The 14272-nt window shown below is 40.3% G+C and overlaps 1 protein-coding gene across 10 annotated transcripts in view; it reads right to left on the reverse strand.

Moving 5' to 3' along the window:
* HECTD1 (HECT domain E3 ubiquitin protein ligase 1) overlaps window positions 1–5244 on the reverse strand; it is a 59659-nt gene extending 54415 nt beyond the window's left edge. For all 10 annotated transcript variants that reach the window (XM_036383217.2, XM_036383212.2, XM_036383209.1 and 7 more), the window contains exons 1-2: window positions 5136–5244; window positions 2820–3097 (exon numbers count right to left, since the gene is read on the reverse strand). In XM_036383217.2, the coding sequence (XP_036239110.1) occupies window positions 2820–2959 (140 nt within the window). In that variant the 5' untranslated portion in view covers window positions 2960–3097; window positions 5136–5244. The remainder of the gene's footprint in view (window positions 1–2819; window positions 3098–5135) is intronic.
* Window positions 5245–14272: the final 9028 nt, after the last annotated feature.

Here is a 14272-nt window from a genome sequence, read left to right on the forward strand (position 1 = left end):
ATGATGGACTTTTTCTTAGCTTACACCACAAAAGTAAGTAACATCTTATGTAAAAGTGGAGTAATACTTAATATTTAAAGTTACTCTAAATAAGATGTGAAAAACATCCCATTTCACTCTCCAAGAAACTGACTGTGTTAAAAGTCCATCTCAAAGTTGTTGAGACGAAAAAATTTCTTTAATGTTTTGTCAACATACAACTAATACAAATGAACAATTCCAGGATCTTCAAATAACATATGCACAGCATCCAAAAACTTGGAAATGCTATTCTTACTTAGTAGAAGAAAAAAATTTGTGAAGTCTAGAGACTGGTTTTCTTACCAACAGAAAAATACATCCATATTCTAGATCAGGCATGCTGAAAATATTTTCAAGATTACTTCCTGAAAAAAGAGTTTAGCTGCCCTTCTGTCACACAGTAAATCTCCTATTTCAGCAAGCAGCAATTCCTTTAAAAAGCAAGCTGAAAAGGAACTATAAAATATTATCCATTATTATTTTATTTATACCCTCTCAGCACAAGACAATACTTTAATCGTCATTTGGAAAGATTTTAAAAATACTTTTCAAGATATCTGCTCCTTACAGAGTTCCAAAATAAAGTCACCTTGAAATGCAGGCACACATAAGCACACGAGACAATCACTGAGAAGTTTTCCACTGAAGATTGTATACCCTTCTCTGCTTCTCCCATATCTCCAGTTATGCAGTTCCATCTCCAGTGCTCACCAGACACCTCCCTATATGCTGTAACTCACGGTAACAGCAGAAAACTAACAGCCTCCTTCAGCAGGTTCAAAGAAACAGAAAGAAAACTAACAACCTCCTTCAGCTTGTACATGCAGAGAATTCGGAGTCCAGTAAGCCCAGACAGTGGCAGGAAGAAGAGTGTGGTTGGGAGGAATAAAAAGGGTGGGTGATAAATGGGAAGAAGGTAATGATGCACCATGTCAGCTCACCAGATGCCATGGTACCAGATCACATACTTCAGTATATTCACAGAGCCAATAAAAAGTAGCAGTTTCAACATTAATGCAAAATCACTTTAACAGGCAGAGACCTTTGGTAACTTCTTCCCCTACTTACATTTCATTCTCTTCTTTTTAAGGAAAACTTAGAAGAGCAAAAGAAACAGAGAACTTAGAAGACCAGTAAAATTACACTATATCAACACTCAAAAGAAAAATTAAAATGCCAAATGGCATTTTAAATATTTCTTCTTTCAGACATAAATAATTTTAAAATCACAACACTGCAATCACAGAGCATTCATTATATACACTTTAAGAAAAAAAGAAGCACTTGGACTATTTAATTCATTTATATTGAAATAAAAGCCTGTTCTAAATAAGATGCATAAAACCCACAACTGGTTTGTATTTTTTAAAGTTGACATTTCATTCCTGACTCTCAAATACCCAGAAGACAACCTTAAAAATGCTTATGCCTAGTTCTACACCAGTATAGAAGAGAATATCCTGAAGCAGGCAGTTCACCCAGATTAATCAGAAAAACTCATTCTTAACTACCAAGTTTTTTTCTACAATGGTGAATTCTGAGGCTCCCCCCCATCAGCAGTATGAGGACAGACAGGGAAGTTGAATGGATCTCACGACAGTAAGGCTCTCCAAGTCAAAATTTTACCCGTAAGCTCACCAAGGCAAAGAACAGGCAGCTTCAATTTCTAAAGCACTGTACAAAATTGTGCTCAATGCTCTGCAACTACTACAAATCCAAATTTTAGAGGTGTATGAATTTTACATTTCCTGTAATAAATACAGTCATGAGAAGAACTTCTAAGAGGTAAGTCTGAAAACTGTTTCCACCAGAGCTACAAAGCTAAAGTGTAACAGACAGCTACCTTCTCAAGTGCTTCTAAACCCATACTCCTAAAAAGCAGGATGCATCTCAAAAACACTAGCCATATTTTATTATGAAAAGAAAGTGAGAGCAATGAACAAAACCATGGGAAGGAAGAGAGGCAAGAGCATGAAAATCAAAACTGAAGAAACCAAGTAAAAAAGTAAAAGTTGTGATTGCTTACACTTTTGCCACCTTTTCCAGACTAGTGGTGGACTCTCACAGGAAGTAGTGTAACACAAGCACAGCAACACTCAAGTAACAGAAGTGATTATATCAGCATTTTGTGCTGTGAGAAATATAAAAAGGATTGAGTGCAGGGACTGTGCTATATAAAGTGTACAAATGCAGCTGAGAAGGAGGGTGGCATGAACAGCAACATGCCCCAAAGAGGGGGCAAAATATTTGTGGGAACAGTGGTTATTGTTTGTGATTTTTGCTTGGACTTGCAGAACTCAAAAAAAAAGCTACTATATCCCTTGCTAAAAGCACTGTGACAGTATGGATGCTTAAATATATCTAGGTGATCATAATCCTAGGGCAAAAAAAGTTTTTCTCTACCAAAACAAACCAAAACCAAAGCAAAACACACACAAAAAACCAAAAATATAACCACCCCCAAAAGAAAAAAAGAAACAAAGAAACAAAAGAAAAACCAACACCCCACACATACACACACACAAATCCACATCATTTAACTGAAAGAAATGTATTCAGAGTTGCAACCAGCTCCTGTGTCAGAACAGGCACTGTATCACCCAAAAAACACTACATTTTTAATCAGACAACAGTACTTCACGTGACATTAACAGAAACACTTGATTTCAGTGATCTAAACAGAAGTTCACTTTGTAAAAACATTTTTGAGGCTGAAAGTTTCTAGGAATGTTAAATATTACATTCAGCTGCAGAAAGGGGAAAATAACATTGCAAAAAGGAAAGCCAGATGTACTTACGTTTCAAAACAGCGATCCACGTTGTCTGACATCAGAAGCAGCATGCAGAGCTGTTCCAGGGCTATTAGCTGCATATCCCTTTCATCCCCCTGCCCCATCTGCAGCCATTCCAGCAACGTGTCTGGATCCACATCTGCCATGGTTTTTTATTAAAAAAAAAAAGCTGCCTCCACTTCAATTAAAAAGTACCAAAAATATCCTTTAATTGTAGAAGCCAGACTAACTTCGGCACAATTAATTTCTCTCTTCAGTCAGCCTCACGCTTTTGCAGTTTTCACCTGGCAAGAAAAAGTAAGAAAAGTAATCACCATCACAACCTTGTCGTTGAACTTCCTGTATTTGCTCCTTTCTAAAACATACAGCATATGTTTCGGATGAAATTAAGGAAATTTTCACATATCTTATCAGCAAATGGGGTTTTTTTCAAGCTTTATAAGAAGGTAAATAGTAAGGAGTTTGCTCTGTTTTGAGGATAGCTCAAAATTACAGCTAGAAAAATTGTGCTCAACCCTTTTGTGCATTCTTAAAGCTAAGAGAAAGAAAGTGATGTCCTGACCACCCTCTCCTTTAATATCACTTTATTATAAAGTGTTCAGCTTTATGAGAGATGCATTACCTCCTCATGAAAATATTCAAATATAGAAAGATAATGAATTTTACATTTTAAACAGAAATCCATAAAATAAAAACTGAGATGTGCAATTACAGACTTTCAGAATTCTTTTAAAAGTTCAAGTCCTTAATCTTTTAAAACAACATTCAAACATAAGGAAAAGAGGCATTTCATGTCAAATGATATAAAAAAACAACTTAAAAATCACTTCCATTTTCAAGAGTTAGGGGTTTGTTGGGTTATTTGGGGACGTTTTTGAAAAAAATACTTAATTCATAGCTTTCAAAAAAATCCAGTGAATAATTCAAATAATTCACATACATATAAGGAAAACAACATTATTTGCTGGCCCAATGCCAGAGTTGTACAGGCAAGCTGAAGACCAAAAAAGTCCCCTTGCCTAAACTTTGTGTTTAACAAACAGTCAAATTCACCTCCCTTGCCTAAAAACACAGAACACATGACTATTTTCATATAAAACCTAATGGGTTAAAAACCAATCTCTTCAAATTAGACATACAAGAAAAATAAAACTCTTTCACAACACAGTTTAGAGAAGAAGAACTAGTTTATCAAACTCATAGGTAAATATGAAATGCTGGACAGTATCCCCACAAACAGGGGGGAGGTGATGTGGGAGGAAGAAGCTTGATCTGGACAAAGTCTGCCTACTTGTTTACTTGCTGCTAATGAGTTAATAGTTAAAAAATAACCTCATCAAGGGCATGTCTACAAAAGGGAATCAGAAATTAGTATTATATGAAGAAACACACACTGAATCAGCTCTTTCACAATAGCTTAAAACTCAGAGATGTTACAGAAGTACAACAGATAGGATTTTTTATAAAATGTAGGACCATAATATTACAGACCCCTCAACCACTGCTTACCAGTTATATATTTGATATTATCTTACTCTAAAAACTAATTTAATATTAGTAAACTGGTTTTCTGTGTTTTAAACACTGCCTATGATTCTCCAAGATGTTTAGAGACTGCATTTCCTGCTCGAATCCTACATAAAGCTACTTTCAGACAGAAAAAGTGGGATCGCATTTTAAGTATTCTACCTCTCCTTAACACCACTAAATCGTTATTTCCGGGAGCGGAGAGATGAGTGATAGCGAGAGAAACAAGAAAATTAAGAGACAGCGAAAGTGGGGTAAGTTCAACCCAGGCACCTGCTGTTCTCCCATCCCAGACGGGCTGTACAGGAGCCACCGCGCAGAAGCCGGAGCGTGGCGAGCGGCCGGAGCCGCGGGCTGAGCCGCCCCGGAGCAGGGGCCAGGCCGCAGCACAGCTCACCCCGCGCCGCCCGGGCCTGCTCGCACAAACCAGGCGGGCCCCGGGCCCGCGCGGCGCTTGGGGCTTTGGGCCCCTTCCCCACACGGCGCCGCCCGGGGCACGGGAGGCACCGCCTCCACCTCCTCGCCGCCCCCGCACGGGGCACCCGGCGGCGTGAGGGGCTCCCCGGCAGCGCCGCCCCGCTCTGCCCCCGGCCCCTCGCACAGACTTTCCGGCAGCCGCCGCCTCCCCCCGCCCGCAGCTCCGGCCCGCTCCCTCTCGGCCCGACAGGCCCGGGCAGCGACGCTCGAGTTCCCGGCGAGCCGCAGGCCGCGCAGGGTGACCCGGCCTGGCTGCTCGGGAAAGGCGCCGTCCCCCAGCGCAGGCCGGAGAGGCCCCGCGCCACCCCCGCCGCTCACCTCAGCCTCCCGCAGCCTCCTCGCCGGAGCCGAGCCCTCCTCAGCGCCACGCCGAGACCGGAGCGGCGGCGCGGCGGCGGCGGCAGCCCGAGCCCCGCGGCAGGCGGCGGCCAGCGGCATCCATGGCGCTCCGCCCGCTGCGGGGTGGGCGGGCGCGGCAGGAGCCGCGCTCGGGGCGGAGCTGAGGCGGCCGAGCGGCCGCTGGGGGCGCTGCCGGAGCCTCGGCGGAGAAGGGGCCGCTCCCGCGGGCCCGCTCCGCCCCGCGCCGCCGCTGCGGAACTGCGAGCCGGGGCCCGGGCAGCCCCAGGCGCGGCCTGCTCGGCGAAGGGCCCGGGTGGCCTTCCCCTGGCTACGTGGGGAATTTTATTTTTTTCCTTTTTTTTATGGTTTACAGGTCATTTTATTTATTGCCATATTCTGGTTATTTACTTCAGTATAATATTCTTTACGTTTACGGCGGGGCTTACACTTTTCAAGGGCCACTCTCGTAAACACTTTGATCCCCCTCCCGAACCTCCATTAAAAAGGATCTGGTGAGCGGATTTGAGCGTCGCAGTGCTGGGTCTTAGAGAGCGAAGGTTTTAATTTGCTCTTACCGAGCAGTGAGTTTGAAGTGCTGCAATTACGCTGTGTAGCTTGAGACACCTTTTGCAGTAGAGTGGTCCGCTGCCATACGTGCTGCAAAATGCTGTGCAACTACTTTGCATATGATTAAAAGACAAAGATTTAAAATGAGGGACTTTCAAAATAATTCTCTGTAGTATGACGTGTTTTGCAAAGGAATTTAAGCCTATTAATATAAGTACAGTAAATAAGATTATTGTACATTTGAATGTCGCTCCTACCTACATCATAGACATTTCCTGTAATTAGGAGGCTAAAACTACACACTGAACAAAAAGGCAATAGCAGTCATGCTTGGTTAAAACTTGCCGAATGCTGACATTTTTATTGGTCAATGTTGTAATAACATGTCTAGAAAGCATTATCTTTCTTGGTGCAGGTTTTATTCAGAACACAAGAATGGTAGTTCTTTTGTCTCTGTTTCTGATCTCTAAGGGAGCTTAGCCTTTCTGTCTTACCATATTACATCTCTGGTAACTGCAACTTGTTCCAGCTCAGATGAGACTTACATTTGTATCCTTAGCCTGTGCTTATCGTTCAGAGGTCAGGAAGATTCTGATATGCCTAAAGTTCAGACACAAGGCAGTAGAAGGACTGAGTACAGTCTCTTAATTTAGAAACTTGGTCTTCTTTAACTTTTCACCAGTGCAGAAGCAGCAGAGTTATGCCAGACTTATGAGACCTGCATCTGCTAAGTGACCTTGCTCCTGTTGCATGATGCTAGAACAGTTGCCTTTGCTTTTTTCATGAAGAAAAGTTTCAGATAAATAAATATTATTATTTTCTTCTGAAGACCAAAAACTGAAATCAAACAAACATTTCACTCTTTTCACACAGAATGCAGTTTCTGGTTTAGGTGCCCGGACAGATACATAGTAATTTGTGGACAATATAAGGATATAAAAATACAGATAAATTTAGAACAAAATCAAAATTTTAAAAATTGAACTTGAATATGAATCATGGATTTAAAGTACTATTAAGTAGGAGTACAAAACTTAAATACTGGATATATCTTTCAGATACATAGTTATTTCTGAAAGGAGAAACATAAATACTTCTATGTCCTGTTGCATGAATTGCCCAATTTCATATATCAATTTTTTTTTTTCACTCAAAGAAGTACATTGAGTAATGTATTACAGCTTCAATCAGGAATCGGAATCTTTTTTCAATCTGATACAATATTTAGGAGTTTGCCAGTGATTTCTGTTCCTCATTATGGGATTTCTTCTCACCAGAACAAATCTGAAAAATAATGCTGACTAGATAATTTCTGCTTCATTGATTATATACTTCTTACAATATATGTCTGTTCATTGACTGATTAGTACTTTTTTTCACTGCCTGTGCTGATGGGCATTCACATTATTTTCAACACTTTTTGTCAGAGAGTACTCCATTGAAATACAACACAGCAAGTGATACCCCTGAAGTTACTGTTTCAGACTCCCTCTGTGTGCAGCACTGATCCAGACTAGAACTGCCTCTTCAAAAGTGGCTGTTCTTTAATACTTACTAAGAAGGAAATCACTACCAAGTAAGAGTGCACTTAGCACATAAGAAAGACATCAGAATCGCATTTGTGTGGAATTACTCACATTCATTTGTGTTTTCACCCAGCAAAGGTTTGTTCAGACCCAAGTTTCCAGCCCATGTCCATCATTCCATTAATGCCAGGCCTCGGCCTTCTGAAGGAGGAGAACTTTATGTGGATCAGTGCAACCAGATGGGGAAGGCAAGTGATGGAATATATTGAAGTGACAAGTAATGGAGCTTGACTGTGGTAGCTGCTTGAAGAAATTCTTTCACACACTGAGCATTGTGTGAAACTTGCAAAAACAACTCCCATTCCCCATGCTTGTGCAAGGTACGTAGTTTTTATTCAGTTAGAAAATGACCCAAATGCTAACTCTAGCTGGCACGCACTTGGTGTATGACCTTGGCCTAATCCCTTAATCACTGCATGTTTCTGTCTCCTCTTTACAAAATAAGGAGATAGTAATGCTGGAGTCAGAAATGTCTTAGCACTTATGGAACTGTGAGTTGCTGAGGCATGTTACTATATTAAGCCTTAAACAATGCCATATGTTTATGACTACACTTAAGCAGACCACACATGTGACTGACAATGCCTTTGGAAATTAGGCCACATAGGGTCAACACAGATTGATCTTTGTCAAGTGTTATATTGAGCAATTACCATCATTTTTGCTGAGTATTTACCTGAAAATTAAAACCTGGATTTAAAAGAGAAAATGTCAGCACAATTACAAGAATAATGTCAGGGACACATGAACAACAGTAAAATATGCCACGAGGGCAAGTAGCAAGGATCAGGGATTGGGTTCCAGACACAGAGAGATTCTGAGACATGTTGTAAAGGACACCCCACTTGAGACAGCTTCTCAACATTGCAGGTGTTCTCAAAAGGATTTCATTCTCTTTGAAAATAAGTCACTTTTGGCTAGGATTCTGCAAAATCTTCTCACGATGGGAAAAAAACAAAGTGATTTTTCACTTATAGCTCCAAGAAGAATAACATTTATTACTGGTTTTATATTATATTCGGGCTGGTGTTTTCTATATGGTTTTAGTTGGTAGCAGAAGGAATGTCCTGGGCACTTTTAACATTACTGTGTGATAGTAAGGATTGAAAGCTTCAGACTGGAATGATTGGGCTCTTGTAACAGAAAATATAAAACTGACCTGTAATCAAGCTGAAATACACCTACAATTCAAACAAAACAAGAAGACTCAGATTCCTTCTTTTTTTTTTTTTTTTAATTGATACAGCAACTAGAAGCCAGGATAACTGATATTTTTGTTAGCTCTCTGTTAGCTCTGTTAGCTCTTTTCAGTGTACATGCCAAGTTGATGTTTCCAAAAATATCACTCCTCTGTAGTAAATAAATCAGAAGGTGATATAGGCAGACCCTGAATACCTCCATCAATTTAAGGGAGTAGTTTATGCTGAAGACCAGGGCTGTGCCCAATGAAATAAAACTGTTAGGTTATTTATGGATTATTTATTCTTTCGCTTTAACACTCTTTTCTCTGCCACCCACACCCCAACATAGTTGAAAACACTGAAGGTACCTACTCCTCCAAATCCAAAGGTTTAATAATTCCATACATTTCATTTTTTGGATGAATATTATACTTCCAAAGAAAAAGTTACTAAATGTTTACTACACATTTCAAAGCAATAAGGTCACATATTACTGAAGCTTCCTTGCTATATCAAGTAAGATTTAGTTTTATAGAATGTGGCTATATAAGTACATTGTTAAGATTTTCTTATGGATTTTTTTTAATAAACAAAAAGCAGTTGTGAAAAGCTTTTTGGATTTAAATCCTCCTACATTACCACAGTCTTTTCTTAGCCACTCCACTGTTGCACAAGCCTGGGGAGCACAAACACGGTGTCAGCGTCTTGACTTTCCAGAAGTGCGTGCCAGCCTTTGCAGCCCTGGCACTCGGCAAGCAATCCCGTGCTGCTGCCCAGCGAGAGGTGTGTTTGCGAGCTGTGTTTGCGAGCTGTGTTTGCGAGGTGGCTCTGACGCAGCCCGCAGCAGGAGCTGGGTGAGAGGTTTCCTCCTCGGCAGGCCAGCTCTGGCCATTGCGCGTCCGTGCGGTGAGCGCACGGGTGACGCTGACGGGATGAATGTGCGAGGGACACGCTGGTGTTTACTGAGGTACGGGCTGAGTCACTGCCCGGCCCGTGGGCTCCTCCTCAGCACTGCTCAGCTTCCTGGAGGCTGCTTCCTCACTCAGCTACCCTCAGAGCCGGCTCCAGAAGAGCATGTTTTTCAGACATCTGCCGGTACTCTGAAACTACCTTTTCTTCTTTCTGAAACTATTGCTCAAAATCATATGCAATAAAGTGCTTTTTCCTAAGTAAACGCACTTATGTGGAGTTTTTGGTTTTGTTTTTGGTGGGGTTTTTTTTTTGTTTTTGGGTTGGTGGTTGGTTTGTTTGTTTGTTTGTTTGTGGAATGCTTTTTATTTCAAATTTACTTTCTTGCTGTTCCAGGCTGAAGAGTGAGAAGTGAGTAAACTTTGTATCAGTTAACCAGTTTGTGCCTCAGTTTAGCTTCAGTTATATCACTAGTTTGGACAGAAAATAAAATTTATGCTGCCCTTACTCATGTCCCTTCTACCTCCATCTGCCAAGGGGAAAGTGAGACAGAACTTGGGCAAGAGTTCTCTATTTCAGGCTGCTAGCTCTACCCTGTCCACTAGCACCATGGGCAACAGCAATAAATCCTGAGCCAAGACAAGTGCAAGGAAAGATCAGTGACTCAGATCACAGGACTTCTGACTGTTTTAATGGCACAGCCTGTGTTAGGACTTTCTGAATCAGAAGGTTAATTAGGCTTGGTATTTGTTCCTCATAGTCCTACTCTGTTGTTACAGGAGTAAAGCACATGTAATCCTATCAAGCATTTGATGTGTCTCCCAAAACTTCAGTGAAGTATTATGAATTAATTTCAATGATCTTTGTTGATAAGAAGACTTACAATAAGAAGAAAGTGTGTTTCTCACAAAATGATTCTTCTATATTCTGGGGTTAAAAAAATCCATCTTAGAGTTTTATTGAAAAGATTGTAACTTTTACATATTTAAAAGCTGACAAATGCCTTTTACTATTCTTGTCATGAAATTATGCCCTATTCACCACCATTGAATACCTTGACATGCAAAAAGAAGAAACAGTCTCAAGCTTCTAATATCTGAATTTCTAGATTAGTTGGAAAACTTCCTTGCCCCAGTGATGATATTTAGGGAAAATGGGAAAGTAGTATACTTCACTGATGGTTTGATCAGAAAGTTAGCACTCTCCAATCTCAATTGAGCTTGGACTGTTGGGTTTGTATGAAAGGTGCCATTCATCAAGTTAAATCTGTACTTTGTTTAGAATTGTTCTAGCAATGTAAAACCAGGTTTCTGCAGATCCTCAAGTCTGTACTTCTGCAAGGAAAGAATGCACATTCCTTAAGAAATATACTACAGGCAATAAACTATGTACCAACTTTTCTCTTCATTAATTTTTGTTAATAAATGAAGATCACATTGTGCATGTATTGGGATTTTCCCTCTATTGTAACCTTTGAACTTACTCCCAGGCTACAAACTGTATTAGATAGAACTGGCTGAAAATGGGGAACTGATTCTGCAAAGATGGATTAAGGACTTTTCATATCAACAGGGCTGATTTTCATTCTCTGCCCATTGCTAGTGAATGCAGTAAATGATGCTGTGGGGATTCCTCTTATATTCTTAGCTTTTGTTTTCCTTTTGTTGATTTTTTTTTTAACTTCCTTAGCAGAAATATTTTTTAAAAGACCAGAAATAACCCCTAAAGATCAAAGCCCTGAAATTCATTCTGTTATGTTGAATGTGAGGAAAAGGATGAGAAACATAACAAGGGCATTAAAAACAAATTAACACATTCCTGTTTAGGAAAGGTCTCAGAAGAAGCAGGTTGTGAATGAGAAACTCATATGTCTCAAGAGTCCTTTTACTAGGCTGTACTGGATTGAACAGCACTTCTGGTGGGAGAAAAGATGTGGAGGGATAGAATGTAAGAGAAGAGTGCAGAAGGTAGTCTCACACCTGAGGAGTTGCAGCTGCACTAATCACCAAAGATTAGGAACAGGCCTGCCCTTAATAGGCCACAGCTGTGTCCAATAAGAAGAAGAGTGCTACAAAAGAGTGGGTTAGCTGGGTGAGGAGGGAGCTGGAGTTTGTTGGTTGTGCTGTGAAGAAGAAGGAGTCAGTGCTGCAAGGAGCTGCCCATAAGAAATCATTGAGAAGGTATGGGAGCTTTTGCAATAAGACAACAGATAAATAGTTATGAAGGTTCTAAACACTATCCTTGCTCACTACATTTCAAAGTGTGACCCAGGCCAATTAAGGAGATCTTTTTTTATCTGATAGTAGATACCTTTGTGGTACAGCTGCATTTTTGTAGGAGAATAAGTGGCCATGGAAGAAAATTGGTTTAATTATAAGATCATTTGCCTAAGAGCTTTCAGTTAACTATCTAGCAGAAATATAAGGAAAACTACAAGTTGCTTCTTTTTTAAGGTGTGGTTATTTATGTGGATTTTTAAGTTTCATCACCTGTGCTTTAAGTCCTTAGGAGTTCACAGATCCACCTGATGAGTGAGTAGCCTAGGCTAAATGATTCATATCCATTTTACTTTTTGTACCCATATTTTACTCATTTTGGACCCATTGACTTATGCTGGTAAATTGAATATCCATTAACAGGTTACAGATTACTTCCACTACTGCATGGGATTTTATACTTCAGTTTCTCTGCCCCTAGTACCAATACCTCAAAAAATTAAGACAGCTGTAAAGTAGTTCCAGTCCAAATCCAGCCCAAGTTGCTGCAGCTAAGCTTTTAATATCAGTGTTCTCATTGCATTGATTCTTAGTTATATGCAGTAAGACACAAGCAGTATTTTCTTATCCAAACATACTGCATGTGGTTTTCCTATCAGTTCTGTGTTATAAGGTTATATTTTTGTACTGTAAAACATTAGCTCTTTGGGGTTTTGCTGTCTGTAAAATTTCTGTGTAAACAAAATGCTGGTCTCAGTGGACAGAGGTAATTTATTAAAATGATTAATTATTGTGTGTCAGTCTGCATCAAAGCAAGAATGTACTCTGCCCATTTTTTCATACAGTGCCACCTTTTAGATCAGCAGCCCAAATTATCTTTGTAAAGAAATGCCATTCTACAGATGTCAGTAAGGCCTCACCAGTTTGGGCCAGCGTGCAATTGGGATCAAATACTAGCACTGATTATAGGAATTTAGCTAAACTGTCTACAGAAATGTAAAGTTTTGTACAAGATTCTTAGCTGACTTGACTTTTTAAGGTGAGACCCAGACCTAGTGGTGGTTCTCTTCTGTTCATTTAGGAAGCAGCAAGTTGCAGACCAAAACAGTACAAAGACCTGATAGATCTTTTGCTTGTATTTCAGTGATAAGCACCATTGAGATTGCCTCTTGTAAGCTAATTTATAGGGAGTGTTGGACAGTTATTTTGGTAGAGAAATGTTATCTGCTTACAACATGTTCTCAAAGTGGTGTGTGCACTGACAATGTCAACAGTTATTCTGGGAGAGAAACATTTGTCTATGTCATTTTTGCAATAACATTTCACATACAACAACTACTCTATGTCCCAGTTGCTGACCCCAATGAGAGAAGGAATAGCCTGGGGCTGCTGAATCTTTTGCTAATGATTTCCAAGTATTTCACAGTGGAGGACCAATGTCACTGGCAGACATTTTAAATATTGAAAGGCCCCAGTGAAGATTCAGGCCTCACTGTACATATGAGATAAAAGACATCTCCACCTTAGAATTAATGCTGATAAGATGCTCAGTAGTTTAACTCCTAATAGTGGCCTCCCAACTCTATTGGTTGTGCAAAGAAAGCCAAGAGGAAAACAGAAGCTGCTCTGCATTTGCCTTTCTATATGGATCATGGCTCCAAGCTAGCCTGCACTTCCTGGTCCAGGGGTGACCCACAGACAAGGAACATGCACCTAGAGGAAAGGATTCTGTCTCAGCACTGGAAAGAAAGGGAACACACAGCTGGAAGGGAGCTGGACTTCTTGATGTCACACCAACTCAGGGCTTCTTTCCTTACTGGGAAACTTAGACAACAAACTAAAGCCAAAATCCAGCCCCATCTCACAGGCAGGGCTGGCAAGGTTGCCCAATGTTTAGCATTACTTGCAATTTGATAGGAAAGCAGTAAGCAATGTTTTGAGAAAAAAACAATTCATTACTGTCCACAGAATTATATCCAAATATACTTGCAAGTTATCTCAAGCAGGTAATCTTAGGAAGCAGGCTTAAGACTGGCATTTCGAGATAAATTGTCTTTTCCATAACAATATTGTACCCCATCAATGTATGAAATTCAATCAGTAGGTGCTTGTGCATGTAAATGTGGGCAGAAATTAACCAAAATCACATTTGAGAGACTTCCCGTGGTGTTAGGCAAGAAAGATGAGATCTTTGTGTCCAGTGTAGGCAAGAAAGATGAGATTTTTGTGTCCAGTGTCTGGTGCCTCATGTATACTTTAGCAGAACTAAAGAGCAACAGAATGTCCTATATTTTAATAATAAAGATAGTGAAGACTTCAAGATTGTAGCCCTATCTGCTTTTCTTCTGTACCTTGATAAATAGTTGTGGTAGATGCTGCTACCCTGGTGTCTCCTAAAATGGTTAGGAGATGCAACCATCAAACCATTCTCAGCTGTAAAATGATTGTTTTGTGTCTGCTATAAACTAACTAAAACTCCTTACTGCCTTCCAGTACTAACCTGTACCCAACTGCACCTAAGGTGATGCTATGCTCTGACACAGCAGTTTTAGACACCCCTGCTGCTTTAGTTGTGCAGCAGAATTTGAAAGGTAGAGAGAGTTTGTGTCATTATCAACTGTATTCTGTAAATCACAGTTGACAAGGAACATAGTAGG

The sequence above is a fragment of the Molothrus ater genome, chromosome 6 (genome assembly GCF_012460135.2).
Source record: "Molothrus ater isolate BHLD 08-10-18 breed brown headed cowbird chromosome 6, BPBGC_Mater_1.1, whole genome shotgun sequence".
Lineage (NCBI taxonomy): Eukaryota > Metazoa > Chordata > Aves > Passeriformes > Icteridae > Molothrus > Molothrus ater.